Source organism: Lissotriton helveticus, chromosome 5_1 (genome assembly GCF_964261635.1).
Source record: "Lissotriton helveticus chromosome 5_1, aLisHel1.1, whole genome shotgun sequence".
Classification (NCBI taxonomy): domain Eukaryota; kingdom Metazoa; phylum Chordata; class Amphibia; order Caudata; family Salamandridae; genus Lissotriton; species Lissotriton helveticus.
Window position 1 is genome coordinate 1,345,185,107 of NC_136065.1, and position 15,707 is coordinate 1,345,200,813.

The following is a 15,707-nucleotide window of genomic DNA, read 5'->3' on the forward strand; positions in this document are numbered from 1 at the left end:
TCACTCCCCAATTGTTCTTAAACATGAAAGAAAGAGTTTGAATCCCACCACCCACATAGAGCAATCCAACTTTATGAAGGTGGAAGCGTGGTCACCATGCACGAACCTGTAGCAATTTTATAGACCTAATGTAATAGCATTGTGTCACATTTACAGAGTTGCTGTGTGTTTTGTTTGTTAGTTGAGGACTAGGTTAGCACTTGTTTGTAGTACAGAAATACAGCGGGTGCAGCAGGCTATTGTTGAGGTCCACTGATAGAGCCATTTGAGGGTCCTTGCTTTTGTGCTTCAGCTCAAGAGCTGATGTAGGTCAACTGCTGATTTGTTTTTTCCAAAGTCACAACTTGCTGAAACCTTTTGTTGAAATAGATGCTTTGGTGCCAATGTTGGAATAGCAGGAGTTGCTACAAGTGAGGACTGAAACGCTTTTAAAAAATGGTTTGGTCCCAGTGCTCAAAAAGTAGGGGAAGGTGCAGTCACGACAGAGGTGCATTGTTTGAGGTGTGTGTTGGTTCCCTCGCTGTAGTGGGAGTTGCTGAAAGTCCTGATTGAGATGCTTTGTTAGGATGTGAGACCCAGATTTGGAACTGTGGAGGACATGGCAGGTCAGGGCGGATGTTCACCAGTCAAACAGGCTGCGCCGTTTTTGACCGTCGTTTACCTGTCCCTCCCTTCATTCTCTTTTCACTCTCTGTGTTTTCCTGTCTGTTGCTGTCCGCTCCCTCGCCTGCAAGCAATTGTCACTGCGCCAAACACATTTCCTCTCACCTGCCCATCTCCACCCGTGGCCTCCTGACCTAGAAACATTACAAGTGAAATGTGTTCTCTCCACCCCACGGACATGAAGAAACACTGACGTTGGTGGGCCTGCATGATGTTTCTTCTGTTCAACTCCTTATGCCACATCAAGTCCTATGACCAAGAGATGTAAAGAAGTTTTGTACTGGGTCTATCGGGGGTCCATGCTGACTCAATCCTCGCTCGGGTCACTTTCAGCCACAAAAGCTCCTAAAGATAAGGATGCCATTAAATCGACAATGTTTTGTAAGATTTGAGGGTGTTGGATGTCCAGCCCTGAACACACTTGCTTGGAAGTACTCTGCACCAGTGCGACACACAGTAGTGTTCACCTAGACTATGTCCAAAATGCATGTGGCAGAGAAGCAGTGGTGCTGTGTACCATGAGACCTCTACAATCAGATGGCAGGGAAATGTCAAAGGATTTCTTAAATAAAAATATTTAGTTTTTATTACTTGTTTATGAACATATACATATATATTTGTTGATATTTTACCTATCTTTCTTCCCTATATGATCTCAAGAATCTATCTGTATCTTCCTTGCTATCATGCCTCTTCCTTGTCCTTCTGTCTTACATATTGCTGCTCTTCTGGCAGCTGGAGAAAGTCTTCTATTTTCATAAATCTCTTGGCCATTGTTTTGATCTCTGTATTCGCCCTCCCTCAGGACCCTCTCAGTGGGCTGGAGAGAGACTTGGCCCTGCAGCTGCAGATCGTGGAGGCGGCCCGCCGGCTGTACCGCGAGGAGCATCTTGGGAAGCAGATCCGGAAACGCAGGAAGCAAGAGCTGGTGCGCGAGGAGAAGAAGCTAAAGGAGCTGGAGAACCGAGTGAACGAGCAGCGCCGATCCGCTGGGCAGAAGCTGCTGTCCAGGACAAGCGCCCCGCTGATAGAAGGTGAGCCGCCTCTGGAGGTTGATAACGCCACAAATTTGATCCTTCAACAGGTTCATCCAGTTGTGATCTCACAAGTGACTGTCAATTGATTGGCTGATCAAGCAGTTATGCGTGTGATATACCCCTATTTGGGAGAGGCATTGTTGAAGTAATTTGTGCTAGCCAATGGGCACATGGAAGATGTCAGGCTTCTGGGAAATTCCATGTTTTTGTTGGGGAGAATCCTAAAAAACCTTAATTGGAAATCTGTTTAGAGTGTAGGGGTAATTCTTCTTAATGCCACAAGCCGTGTTCTAAAGCAGCATTTCTGCTGAATTCTACAAAATGTCAGTCTTACTTGGAGCACCATCTGCTGAGTTTTAGAGTGGTGGAGCTCTCATTCCTAGTGTAGTCTTGAGACTTACAGTAGAGTTCTCAATTTGTTTGCTGTGCCTGGTTGAAATCCAGTTGCCTCAAGATGAAATCTCCAACCAATTTACATGGTATTAACTGCCCTTCGAGCAATATCTGCAGTAGGTTTCATGGTTCAGCAGCTGCAGGCTGATTGACAGCAAGGATTCTCTGCATCTGTGTGCCAACAGACATGAGATGGAGCTGGTTGTGTTGTGAATGCAGTGCACCCTTGAAGACAACACTGACAGAAACAGGCTAGTTATTATTAGAGGTAAATTCAGCTTTGAACCAATTTGCTATGAAAGCTGCAGAAATTATGGCGACTTAAACCTCAAAATATGAATAGAAGTCCACCCACCTGCGCTTGTTGTGTGTGTATTTTGGCATGTTTAAATCTGCAGACAGCTAGTGGGTGAAATATTCAGGGTCTGTTCTGCACGCTGACATTTTCTTCCCAGTGCCATTTGTGTGATTAGATGTTAAGATCTCTTTCCCATCGACACCACTCTGCCGGCTTCCCGTGCATTGATGCCAGGAACTCTGCACTTTCCCATACTTTACCTCATGCCACTTTTTCCCATTTGTGTCCCTAAGTACAAACATCTGCTTGACATGTTCAGTCAAAGTGAATCAGACAGAGCCTCGACCTGTGAACAGCAACTCCAGGCGGGTCCAACCTGAGCTGCCATTGCAATAAAATAGCACATCAGCCAGTGCCCGTTGTGTTGCTGACCTATCGTGATAACTTGCTATCACCTAGCGTCCTGGGCTCCACTGAGCCCTCATTCATCTTAGAGGTTTTTCTTACTTTTACTATGCATGGAAAGTAAGGCAAACATGTGAGGGGAAATTTGAAATGTCCACAGTCTGCTACACTTATTCCAAGAACCGTGTGAAATAAACATTTCCAAAATGTGTCAGAGAACCTGCAAATCCCTTTTCCATAGACAAATATAAGCGTTCCTGTTTATGACTGGTATTCCAATATGGTTGCATCTCTGAAGTTCATCAAGCTAACTGGACTCTGGCCTTTGTAGTGTATTAAAGACAGAAAAGGGCCAGGTGAGAAGAGGCAGCTGGGGTCCTCATATCTTATTTATTTATTTATTTATTTACTGAAATGTATACAGCGCATGGCTGCCCAGCAACGGGGCGTCCCAGCGCTACCAAGTAAACATGGTTAAAACAATCAGCGAGAAGGCAGAAATGAACCCAGGAATAGCCATGTCTTTATAGCTTTACGGAACTCCAGATGATTTTGGAGACCTTTAATTGCAGGGGGAAGAGAATTCCAAAGTTTAGCCGACAGAACTTTAAAGGACCGACCACCATCCTACCATCTTCATGGTAGGATGTTTGATAGAGCCAGGCTACCTACAATCTTGAAATGAGTGCATCCATGTACTTGCATGCCCGGGTAGGAGTAGTGGGCTGGACTGGTTAGCTGCTCAGTTCAATCAGTATGGTTGTATGTCTGGGAAGATCTGACTGGAAGTGGATTGACTGTATTTTATGTGGCTACTTTCCTGAGAGTAACTACTTGTCTGGCAGCATACAAAGGAGGAACGGGTTTTCAGCCCCTGTTTTTTATCATTATAATAGTAAACCTGGGAATAACCAGCTTCTTGGGGTCTGGGTTCTCTTCGTTTGCATTGCTTCATTTCAGGAGGCCCTGGTGTGTTCGACCCCTGGATTCCATGTATCTGTGTAGAAGCCACTCGGCAACGAAAGCTCTATTTGTTTCTTATCTTGGTATCGTAGCCTATCTGAGGGCATGAGGATACTTTAATCTGGCCTGATCCCCTAATTTCTTGTGGACCATGCGATAGGTTGGATGTTGATCAGTATCCCCTGCATGGTGGGACAGAAGTATCTGATAAACATGTTAGTGGGAACCCCAGCCGATAAATCTGTCTCAGCGGCAGGTATTGCTGACAGCATGCCCTCTGTATGTGTTGCAGTTTCTCCCCCTCACCCATTTTGCCAGGTGAATCCCGGCTAAACTCGGCCTGCTTAAGATCCTAGTCTTGGAGGTGTGTGCATGTGACCGATGGTAACGTCCAACCGTAGAGCTTATTTACATAGGGGCGGGTTGTGAAAATCCACCTCTGCAGCCGCCCCTCATGAAGCGGGCTGGTGCCGGCACACCTAGGAGGAGGTGTAGGCCTGCGCCAACATGCAGAGTCTGCGGAATGTAGCATCCTCCTCGTCATTAGCCTTCTTTGGAATTCTCCGCCTTGTAAAGAGTTGCCGCTCTAATGTCTTCACAATGTGGTAATTATTTTTATATAACATTTGGAGACAGTATGGCCTATTATGTTATGAGCAGGGCAATTCAGGCACCTGCTGCTTGAACAATAAGAATTCTACAGGTCAGGACTGAGATACATTGGCAGAGTAGAGTGAGTACAGCCACCGGAGAGGGTTGGTGTGGCTAGGCCAGGAGTGGGATTGTGTTTGTGTGGCCTCAGTGCTGAAAGATCAACCTAGCATGCATTATCAGAGTTGTGCAAAAGTTTCACACAGTGATATTAAATGAGGTACAGCGAGTTAGTTTCCTAGTACTAGAACAGCAAAGGTCTCTATCCTGGAAACCTGCTGTTCAGATCTGCACGACGCAGATGAACTCACTTGTGTCTTGTTCCCAGTACTGCAAACGTGCCATTCAGGAGTGAATGAAGTACGTGGTGCCATGGCTGCGTGTGGGTCTCTGTAGAAACAAGATGGATTCCTACATCATGGGCACGTGGTTGTTGTAGAATGGCCAAGGGTCGCTTCTGCTCAACTCCTAAATCTTGCTCTTCTTTTTCTTGTGTTTATTTAGAGCTCAGCGCCTCCGATGAGAGCTCCCTTTCTGATTCAGCGATACTGGACGAAGGTAAGAAATTACCCTTTCACTTGCTTCTTAGGAATTTATATAAATTCTGTGTACAGAAGTAGCCTATTCGCATGATGTTTTCAGCTGCAATATTATTCATTGAAGGCTAAAACTGGCCATTGCCAAACCGCAGTGTGGCGCACTCTGCTATACACAGACATAGCTGGCTAATGGGTCTGAGCTTCTGACAACATGGTGGGAAAGCAACTCAGTCTGGAGTGTTAGGCATATGTGATTGAGCCAATCAGTGGCTGTGAGGAAGCCAGCAAGAGACAGTGGAGCTGAGTGGTCGAAAGTACCAGCCAGTGGGATTGAGACCTAAAAGCCAGTCAAATAGGGGGCTTCAGAAATCTCCCACCATACAGGGTCAGGAAGTCATTTCGAAAGTGAGGGCAACCACAAAGCTGCCAACGGTTACTTTAGATTTAATTGAGTACACTGTGACTGTCTTTCTATGCACTCTTGACATTTTGCATTTCGTGGTGTACGCAGGGCTATGAAATATGGAAAAGTCCAGCGGATGCATAGCAGCATGTCCATGCCCGTGCCCACCTCTTCTATCCCCTACATGCCTCATTCGTGTGTTACTCCTCTTCTTTTCAACTGAGTACTTAAGGCTGAGCCATGTCCGCATTGCTGGTCTCCCCTTTGCGGATATCAGAGCCTCCTTTTTTCCCGATTCCCGAGTTTAAAAAAAAACTAAATTAAATTAAATGCACTTTTCTAGGCATCTTATCAAAACGACACCAGGTGCAAGTACAGTGCTATTAGCACCTTGTAAGTTGTTACCAGTTCTCAGAAATTGATTATTTCATAAATCTATGTATTTACCACATCTGCCACCAAGTGCAAGATGCCTGAACAGTTATTGTTCATTTCTAAACTCTCAGCCTCTTTAGGAGGTACGTCATCAGAATTGACCTAATAACACCAAGATGAGACCCAGAATGCTGCCTGGGCTTTAAAATGCCCCACGCTTCAACGCCATCCCTTCTCTTGATTTTCAGAGTGCCCCATGCCTAAAATAGTAGCTGTCCTTTGGAGCCACCAGCCCAGTGTTGAGCAGATGTAAAGTGATTTATAAGTCATGGGTCACTGGACAGCAGATTGATGGCTTTGTTTATTCTTTTTCATCAGATGTAGGGAAGAGACCAAAATCTGCCCCATGCGTCAATCTCCCAGAGACGAAGCAGATCTGTAATATCCCAATGTCTCCCATCCTTGTGTCACGCTCTGTCCGACCACAACCCCCAAAGACCCTGGAAGGCCTGCAGCATGTGTACCCCGACGGGGTGGAAACAGACCGCTCCCCCATCCAGAACAGCCCCTGGCGGGAATCCAGCCTGGACCAGCCGTACCAGAAACCACGAAAACTGTCCATGAGCCCAGGAAGCCAACCAAGGTAAGGGGACTGCACTGACCTCGAAGCTGTTCTTGGACACTCCGCAAACACCCATACCAGTGGTATTGACATATGAAGTATACCTGTCTTTCCAAAGATGTGAAGGATTGAAAGGACGGATTGATCTTCTTTTTTCATATATCCAGGGATGCGTGTACATATGTATAAGTGACTCTCTGCCTCTAGCACTGAGAACTGTTCGCACACTCTAGATGTAATCAGTTTGTAGTGTACCATAACTCAATCTAACTTGGATGCTAAAGCATCCTTCCTACGTTGTGAAAATGAAACCTCCTGTGTAAGAGCGGCAGGGCTGTGCCAGGCGTATGAGTTGACCTGTTTCTTGCACTTATACATTCTCGTGTGTACGTGTGCATGCTTGAGTGTCTGCTGCTAACCCCTCTTTCTTTTGCGTAAAGCTTGCACTGTGATCGCCTCTGTTGTACCTGTTGTGGAAGTACATAGGAAGCTTGCGCTGCTGTCACCTTTGCTATGCCGGTTAAACTAAACAAAAATAAGACGGGTCAGCAGGGGGCTCATCCTTGAACATGAAAAATGATAATGGAGATGCACGTGCCACCTCTGCTGTAATAGTCTGCAATTATACTTTTTGTTTACATTTCCTTGCTCCCTGCAGCAGTCCAGCAGTAACACCAATTTTGAGCCGCCCTGATCTGCCAAGAGGGGACGCTCCACCATACCAGTTCCTTCCCCTTGTTAACATTGCTGTACAAGGCATCCAAGGTTCCTCCAGTGCCCCATCCACACCAGAGATGCAAGTTCGGAGGGGACAGTCACAATCCATGAGGTAAGGTTCAGCCTATAAGAAAATGAGGAGCCTTATCTGTATCCTGACATGAGTCTGAGGAGGTTTGAAGATGGAACCTTCTGATGCATGTTTATTTCCTAACTTCAGGTTCCTTCAAAAGTAGGAACTTTATCACTATCCAGTACAAGCTGCTGGTAATGTTCTTATATGGGGTCTTTCTGCAGATAAAAATATGATTATCCTGGTGTGACGTGCTTAAATTGCAAGTCTTTGCAAAACTAGGCCTTAGTCTATCATGGTGTACATATTTGCCCATTCCTGATAGGTCACAATATTCAGAGTAAACCTACAGGTCTTCATGAGGTTCCTAAGTTTACCCATAATGCTAAAAGACATCTCTCCTTTGTTTACACTACACATGTCTTGAGATGTGGATTTAAGATATTCCACCTCATTGACTATTTTCAAGGAAAAGTTGATGACTAGCCTGTTTGGGTTATCAGTTTTATACGATCAGCACCAAGCGACCCAGTCAGCAACTGGGTAATTTACACCTGTTGTTTCTCACAGTGTGTTGCAAAAATGTCTTCGTTTTGTAGCTTCTTCATAGAAAAGGCTATCCTAGTCTTGCCATGAGCTACATAGAATATCCGGGTATGAAAAATTGTTCAACAAAAAAACGAATTCTGGCTGAACCTTTGACCTTTTATTCTTATTTTTTTCCACAGGGTTCCAGGAACCCATGATCCATCTGAATCCAGAGGACGCAGTATGGTTCCACGAAGACGTGTCACTGAATTCACCATCACTGTGCCTGATTACTGCTTCCCCCATGGCAAACTTAGCCACCAGCATTCCAATCCTACCTACAACTCCAGCTCTGAAGATAGCAACTCCGACATCTCCAGTATCTCGCAGGCTACATCGGCTGGTGGCACCAGCCCGGACATGACTCCTCCCAGAGCTATCCGCCATCTCTCACCCCGGCAACAATCCCCAATCTTCCTGAACTCTTCGTTTGGTGAGTTAGATGGCCCCAGCTTCTACCAGCGCCCCCAAAAACTGGCTCCACCTGGTTATTTTGCTGCTGTGGAGTTTTTGGAGAGCCGGCCAACACCAGCTTCCAGAAGAGACAGCAGCCGCACTCGACCCCAGCTAACAGTGGCTAAGTCAGTACCTCACCTATATGAGGATGAAATGGCACAACCAAGGGCACAGAAGCTTATCCCCTCCAAAAGCAGGATTGTGCGGACACCGTCCATGAAGGAGTGTTCAGGTCGGGCATTGGCTAAGGTTGTGGTGTGTGAGGAACTGCAGAACTGGCATGAGCGCACCAGACTGCGCAGCTCTGCGCGACCCCATTCTCTGGACCGTCAAGGGGCAATCCGAATTCGGAACCCAGCAGGGAAAGGCCCGGCCTTGGGACGCTCCATGACACAGCGACTTCCGGTAAGTCTGTCTATTTTGCCTTCTAGAACCTTTGGTAATGTTAAAAGTCCTCCCATGGGTAGTGCGTGGTGATACTTCATATGCCATGCGAGCATGGCTGCTCCTGGCAGTGAAAGCTAATTTAAGGGTTAGTCCGATGTCCATTTAGTCTTATTGTACCGTACTGTGGAATCATATGTAAGTAATTAAGGTATACGTTCATGTCTGATTTAGAGGAAGGAACCACCTTGTGCCCGTTTGAACCTGCCTGCATTTGTTGTTGCAAGGGGGATTCATTCAGGAAGATGTGTTAATTAGTGTAGGTGAGTCACACAATAGTCACTTGAAACCAATGACATTGGTTATTTTCGAGAATCAACTCTGCATCTGAATCAGTGTCTGTAGTTGACAAGTTCGTTGCCCGAACACCCCACTTCTTATGAATCTGCTCTTAAAGATACAGCATTTCTCCATGACTGTCTCATGGCCTGTTCTAGATCAAAAGTAAGAGTAGTCAGCCTTGTATGGTGCCAACTGCAATTCTTTCTCTCAGCTTTTCGTGCTCTCTCACCTTTTTCTCATCCTCATCATCTCTCCTTCACCCTCTAGAAACTCATTTCTCTCTTTTTTTAGGCCAAGCCTACTAGACAGTGTAAACTCTCTGATTACAGAAGACCTGGTGTGGGCTTACCAAGAACCTTCAGGGGCTTTCAGCCTGTCTCCGTGCTTACGATTGGTGCCTTTACTATCCCTCTCGCTCTGTACCTCTGTTTGTCCCTGCTTGTCCATTTTGAGTTTGTCCCTCCCCTGAAGCATAGGCTCTTGAACATTTCATTAGGCACTCCACGAGAGTGCACGTGATTTCTAGCTCTCACTGTCTGTCCCCTATGCTCTCCCTGCAAATGCCCACACCATTGTGCTCTGCGTTCTTCTCTCTTGTCTCGTGTATTTCTCATCCAGCTCCCCTCTCGATCTGTGTTGTTCTCGCACTAGAGTGCTTCTCCCCATTCCCTTTATTGCTTTTACTTTCGTGTGCTTCATTACTCTTGTGTTCTTCATTCTCCCGCACTCCGACCTTTGTGTTTTTCTCTCCATGTGTGCTTCTATCAGGGTTGCTTCCACTCTTGTACAATGTTTTTTGCCTCCTCCCCCACCCACTCTCTGTATTCTATCCTCCCTTACACCCAGACCAGTGTGTTTTTTTTATATTTGCTTTTGCACAATTCTTTTTTATCTATCCAAGTGGTTTCAACCGTCTTGGATTTGCAAATAAAAAAATTAAAGCAAATGCAGCCTATATATCATTCTGTAATGTCATGTTATTTTATAAAGATTTGCAGAGTGCACGATCACCCTTGAGGATTTTTTGGTGCTAGCAGTAAGAGTCTAGGCACACCTAGGACCTAGTGGGACTAATTGAAAATCCAGACTTCGGCTTCTTGGTGGGCATGGGTGTCAGTCCTGGTTCTGTTGGCCACCAGGTGGAATCCCAATGTAATATGCTGTTCCTGATTATCACAATTTTGGTCTAGTCAGTGTTCAGCTTTAGACAGCTGTTTCACATCCAGTGGACGATTTCAGTCATGCAGGCATTGAACTCAATCCGGATACTGACCGTTTTTTCCATGAGGAAGAGAATGAGTCTCATGTCAGTGTAGAAAAGAACTCTGTTATTGTGAGAGTGGATGATGTTGGCTAGAGGGATCGTATGTGTTGAAGAGGGTCAGGCTTAGGGAGGATCCTTACGCAATTTCAAAGATGAGGTCACGTCGGACTGACTGGGTCATTCCAGTCCTGAAGAAGCACATCCATCAGAGTGTGTGTCCTTGGATTCCCATCTTGTTTAGGCGTTGGATGGGGAAGGAGACTGTCAAATGCTGCATAGAGATCATGGAGAATAAGGGCTGCAGTGCCTTCTCTGTCCAGAACATTGCGGATATCGTCCGTGGCAGCGATTAAGGCAATTTACTTTCTGTGGTTAGGTCTGAAACCAGACTGAGTGGTGTCGAGGAGTTGGTGGTTGTTGAGGTATTTGGTGAGATGTCTGTTGATGATTTTTTCTAAAGACCTTCGCCAGGAATGGTAGCAGAGATATTGGTCTGTAGTTTGCAACTGTTGAAGCATCAGCAGCGGGTTTCTTCAGCAATAGGAAGAAAGATGTGTTTTTTCAAGCATCTGGGAAGGTCGAAGAAGAGGTAGAGGCATTCAGCATGTGTGAGCATGGCGCAGATGAGTTGCAGTCCTCTGGAGTAGGCGTGATGGGGGCAGTAGTCCGATGTGGCTTCTGAGTGGATACACAGGTTTTTTTTCTGGGGTCCATTCGATTACCATTAATTATTTGAATAAGATCGGGAGTTGTTTGGCAAGGTCTGTCGGGTCCAGTTGCTAACTGAAGTTGCTATATATGACGTTGATTTTGTTGCTGAAGAATTGAGAGACCGTTATGATATATGGGGTAACCCAATTAAAGTCCTAGGACCTGGGTATTGGTTATTATAGAAAAGGTGGTCCTAGACATCAAATTCCACACACAATGTTTGATATTAATTCAAAAAACTTTTTCAATTCTCTTTATCATGCAGCATAGATCCTGCAATGAAAAAATTTTTAAGAACAGAAACACAAATAGCCCAAAGAGAAACAAACAAACAGGTGTCCAATATACACACAAACAATCGATTCAAATGTTGTAAAAGTAGAGGAAAGAAAACTCTACAATTTATTCTCAGTAAAAATATATATATAAATTTCAAATTTTTCTAATACACAAATATACAATCATTGCAAAAATCAAATGGGGTTACCAAAAGAAAGATAGAGCATATAGGGTGGGAAAGTCAGTGCTCATGTGAAGGAGAAAGGAGACCAAGAGGTCGGGAAATGATGAATCACAGAATTGTTATTGAGTCATTGGTTTTGAAAAAAGGAGCCTGCCCTCAATGGTTATTGCAAAGAAGTGTCAATTTTTAGACTTTGCGGCGGTCAGTTTATTCAAAACTTTGTATCTTCAGTGGGAGTGGAGTGGGCAAGGGCAGTCGAGATGCAGGCTCAACAAGAGGGAGATTGTCGACGTTTCGACCCAAGGATATGAAGGGCAGTTTGTATCCTCATGGACGGGTCTTCATCAGGACGGGAAAAAAAGGATAAAGGGAAAAAGCTAAGTTACATTGTATGCATGTAACCCCAGCCGTGTAGACGGACACCTGAAGAATTGAGAGAGATTGATGCAGAGGTCCTGTGAGGGCGTGATCAAGTTGTAGACGGCCGATGATGGGGTGAAATCTTTCACAGTGGAGAAGATTTCTTTGCTTCTGATGGCGCTGCTATTGATGCGGCCCACCCAGGGCCGGACTGACAATGCCGGGCACCGGGCAATCCCCCGGTCGGCTGGATGGGGTGGGGGCCGTTTTTTTTGGTAGGGGGCCGGTTTTGTTTCTGGGGCCGGTTTTTGGTCCAGCTGCGTTATTCAGAAAAAGAATCCAAGAAGTTCACGAGTACAGTCGTCACTCACTCTCTGCATGTGTCTCTCCTCGCTTCGTGTGGGGGACAGGGGGGCACAACTTCAACAATCTCCGAGCCTGGAATGGATTCTCTGCAATGTGCATAATTAATGGAATGCGAGCACTGTAAACATTTAATAGGGTGGGTGCGCACAGCGCGCAGATGTCTACGCCGCCGCGTCTGCGCCGTCTCTTCAGTTGACCCACCTTAGGGTGGGGCGGCTGGTGGTGATCATGCGCATTGGGACTCGCGCAATATAAAGTGCGTGTGAATGGTAACTGAGGCCACGTCGAGGAGCATTCCCTGGTAGGCCCTGACTCCCCGAGCCGAGACACGAAATGGTGAGACGACGAGCACAGAACGATTAAAAAGCCACTCCGAGTTCCAGTCCTCCTCCTACCCCCTCCTTTTGCAGGCAGCCCTTTGGTTCCTCCTGCCACGTGCCCCAGCAGTGCAGCACTGACCTCAAACATGAATTCAGGTCAGATTATCTAAAAAGGTTTTCTTTGTGTCAGGGTCAGGTGTTGTCTGTTGTTTGCGTGTGTCCGACTCCGTCCGAGCAGGGCCAGCTGTTGTAATGTTCTGAGTAAGCAGGCAGGATACGCGTGCTCCCTTTGGTGGCGCTGTGCTGCTCGACTCTTGGGGGCTAACCACCCTGTATAATGAATCTGTGCATCTATCACAGGCATATTCATGGAATCTTCATTCATTTAGGACAGCCTTCCACTCACTCAGCTATGCACGCTGAGTCAAAGGCGAGTATGTGTCGTGAAGGGAAGATAGGTTATTAAACATTAACTACCTGTGTCTAGTGTTATCTGCGCAATTAGCGTCTGACAAAACCTGCATTAATGAGTTTTTGGCGCGAGGCTGCGAGTGCAGGTCTCTGATGGAACTGTCCACTCTCCCTCTCTTTCCTGACTGCAGAGAGAAGCCATCAATAGGCGATAGCTGAGTACATCATTTAGTTGTAGCTTAACAAATTATATTTGTAGCATCCACGGTACCTCTTTTGAAGATAGAAGACAAAGGACTTGTTTTGCATTGTAGAATTATATGTTTTGCTTTAGAGTGGAACACAAGGCCAGGCATAATGCATGGAGTTTATATGTGCTTTGCTGTTGTGGCATTTGCTGATTTCCTAGGCATGGTAATTAAAGTGTTCCAGTCCTTCCAGGTCCTATTTGAGCCAGCTGACCACAGTGCATTCCACGGTATTACTAGATTGGAGTAAATCCGTTTTAAATTGGCACACCTTGTCTATTCTGCCTCACTGCAAAGTTTAATTCCATCACACCCATCTCGTCTGTAAAGAAATGTAACTGGGGGGGTGATCAGAATGTTTTAGAAAAGAGCAAAGTGAAACAGTTCGTGGAGCAAATTAACTTTTTTCATCTGCCAGTGGAAAATAAACGTAATTCCTTTAGGGTCAGAAAACGAAAACATGTGAAATGGTCAATATCTTACCCACTAAATATATCTTCTAAGTAGAAAATGTAGCCTGTTAAAGTTGATGCATGCAGAAGGCATTGTAACTGGCCGCCTGATCGCCAGATCGCCCCTCGTAGAAGCACAATGCTTCAAGCATGTGCTTTCATTGAAAAATTCATTGTACTCTGGGGGTTATAGTCTTCGCTTGAATCGACTCACTCGACTCATCTAATAACAATTGTCTGTGAAAGCTCCTCTCTGGATACATGGAGTCATCTGGAATCCCTGTGGGTTACTATTAGAGATACAGACACTGAATAGCAGTGCTACTTGAATACGCTTACACCAGGGATCGAATGGGCATGGCGAGGTTTGTTGCCTACAGGTGATAATTTCAGGGTGTGTGAGGCATGGAAGGGCATGGAGACCGAAGCATTCCATTTCCCTGTATAAGTACGCTCACCAGTGACTATGGGTGTTGAAAATCCACTCTTTCTCCACCTTGAATTCCATTTTCCATCAGCCCTGCACCAATGTTGCATACATCCATTGAGCTATCCATTCATGTTTCCATCCGTGGTATCGCTCTTTGTGTTCCATCACACCATCCATGGGTGCCTGCATGTGGGCCCTTATTAGTGCTTTATGTGAGCGAAAGCGTACCTTCATGTATTCTATCTAAGGATATTGTGTTGCCACTATATTTTGTTCTCTCTGTGTGCATGGGTACATTTATGCCTGTTTGTAAGTGTGCAAACATTTCTCTATACTTGTTGGCTTGGCCTCCGTGCATGGGTGCATGATGTGTGTCTGATTATACGTGTAGGTACATGTACTGTTTGTGGAAATAAGTACCCATACTTCATGAATGAAGGTCTTCTTGATTATCTATTGGCTTCTGTGTGTGGTTGAGCTCCTGTATGTTTGCCTCTGCACATAGGTACTTTTCTGTTGATTGGTCTTTTTTCACTGGTATAAGTATGTACATGTATGCTTGTGCGTCCAGGTGCCTGTCTGACTGTGTTTGTTGGTCTGTGTGCAGAGGTATCTCTAGGCATGTTCATCTGCATGGGTGCACAAGGTGCCTGTAGATGTGTTATCAACATGTACCCCCTCTCAGTTTGTTCAACTGTCAATCCATGTATGCTCTAATATCGTGTTTGTGATTAGATGCACATTGTATGTTGCAATGTGTCTCTGTATGTGTGTTCTTCTGTCAGTAACAGAGTACGTCTTTGTCTGTAGGTGTGTGCACGGGTCCTGTCTGCTTGCTCATCTGCATGCACAAATGACTGTGTGCCTATTTATCAAGGTATGCTTGCTAAGCTGTGTGTGCTGGTGCTGCTATGTCTTTTATCACTCAATGGAAGCTATTTTTTCCAGACGTGGAAAAGATAGTGGGACTAGACACACCACTCCTTTATCTACCTAAAGTACTACTTCCTTAGTAGGGGGTCTAAAAATAAAGCCAACTTCTCTGCGCCTATTGTGTATCCCGCCATACCCCAATCCATCTATCTATTTGCCCATCCAACCATCCATGCATCTTTCAGTAGCAGTTATTGCTTTTAGCCTGTTCGCTGTTATTAAGTTTACAAATCTTGGAATCATGGGACGCTTAGTTGCCTGAATCAAAGTACAAGTGCGGGGAGGACCTGGGTGGACGGAGTGAGTCCCCTCACTAATTTTAGAGAGCGCACACTGCCCCCCTCAGCTTGAGTCAGAAATGTCATTCTTTTTATAAGAAACTGAAGCTCGTGGTATCCCCTTACTTGTACCCGATTTCTACAACTGTTATATTCTAGCCAGGGCCAATGGAATTATACACAGGGGAGGACCAACTTATGCAGTAGGTTGACTAAATTATGTGGCAGCAAAAGGCAAATAATGCTGCACATGTTGTGTTAGCATAAACTTATTATTTTTGCTTTTTAACACATGTAAACACTTTTTTTCAAATGTTGTACCTCATTATTACCAGTTTAACATTCCAAATACAGAAATAAGGAACTTAAAGGGGACCAGTCAAACTTTAGGAAGGATCCTCCAGTGTGCTGCAATGCGTTTCTGCATTTTTAGTAACTTTAATTCAGTGGGAACTTAATTTTTTTGTTGTTGTTAAAATCTGTAGTTGATGGGTCATTTGTGAAAGGCAGCAAATCCATAATTAGCACGCAAAATGCACCAGCCTCAAAATCGCATGATTCC

The 15,707-nt window shown here is 45.3% G+C and overlaps 1 protein-coding gene across 4 annotated transcripts in view; it reads left to right on the forward strand.

Annotated features, from left to right (window-relative positions):
• Nucleotides 1–15,707, forward strand: part of INAVA (innate immunity activator) — a 115,400-nt gene that overhangs the window by 88,234 nt on the left and 11,459 nt on the right. For all 4 annotated transcript variants that reach the window (XM_078644228.1, XM_078644227.1, XM_078644225.1 and 1 more), the window contains 5 exons: nucleotides 1,469–1,697; nucleotides 4,915–4,968; nucleotides 6,106–6,370; nucleotides 7,008–7,178; nucleotides 7,868–8,588. In XM_078644228.1, coding sequence (XP_078500354.1) covers nucleotides 1,469–1,697; nucleotides 4,915–4,968; nucleotides 6,106–6,370; nucleotides 7,008–7,178; nucleotides 7,868–8,588 — 1,440 coding nt within the window. The remainder of the gene's footprint in view (nucleotides 1–1,468; nucleotides 1,698–4,914; nucleotides 4,969–6,105; nucleotides 6,371–7,007; nucleotides 7,179–7,867; nucleotides 8,589–15,707) is intronic.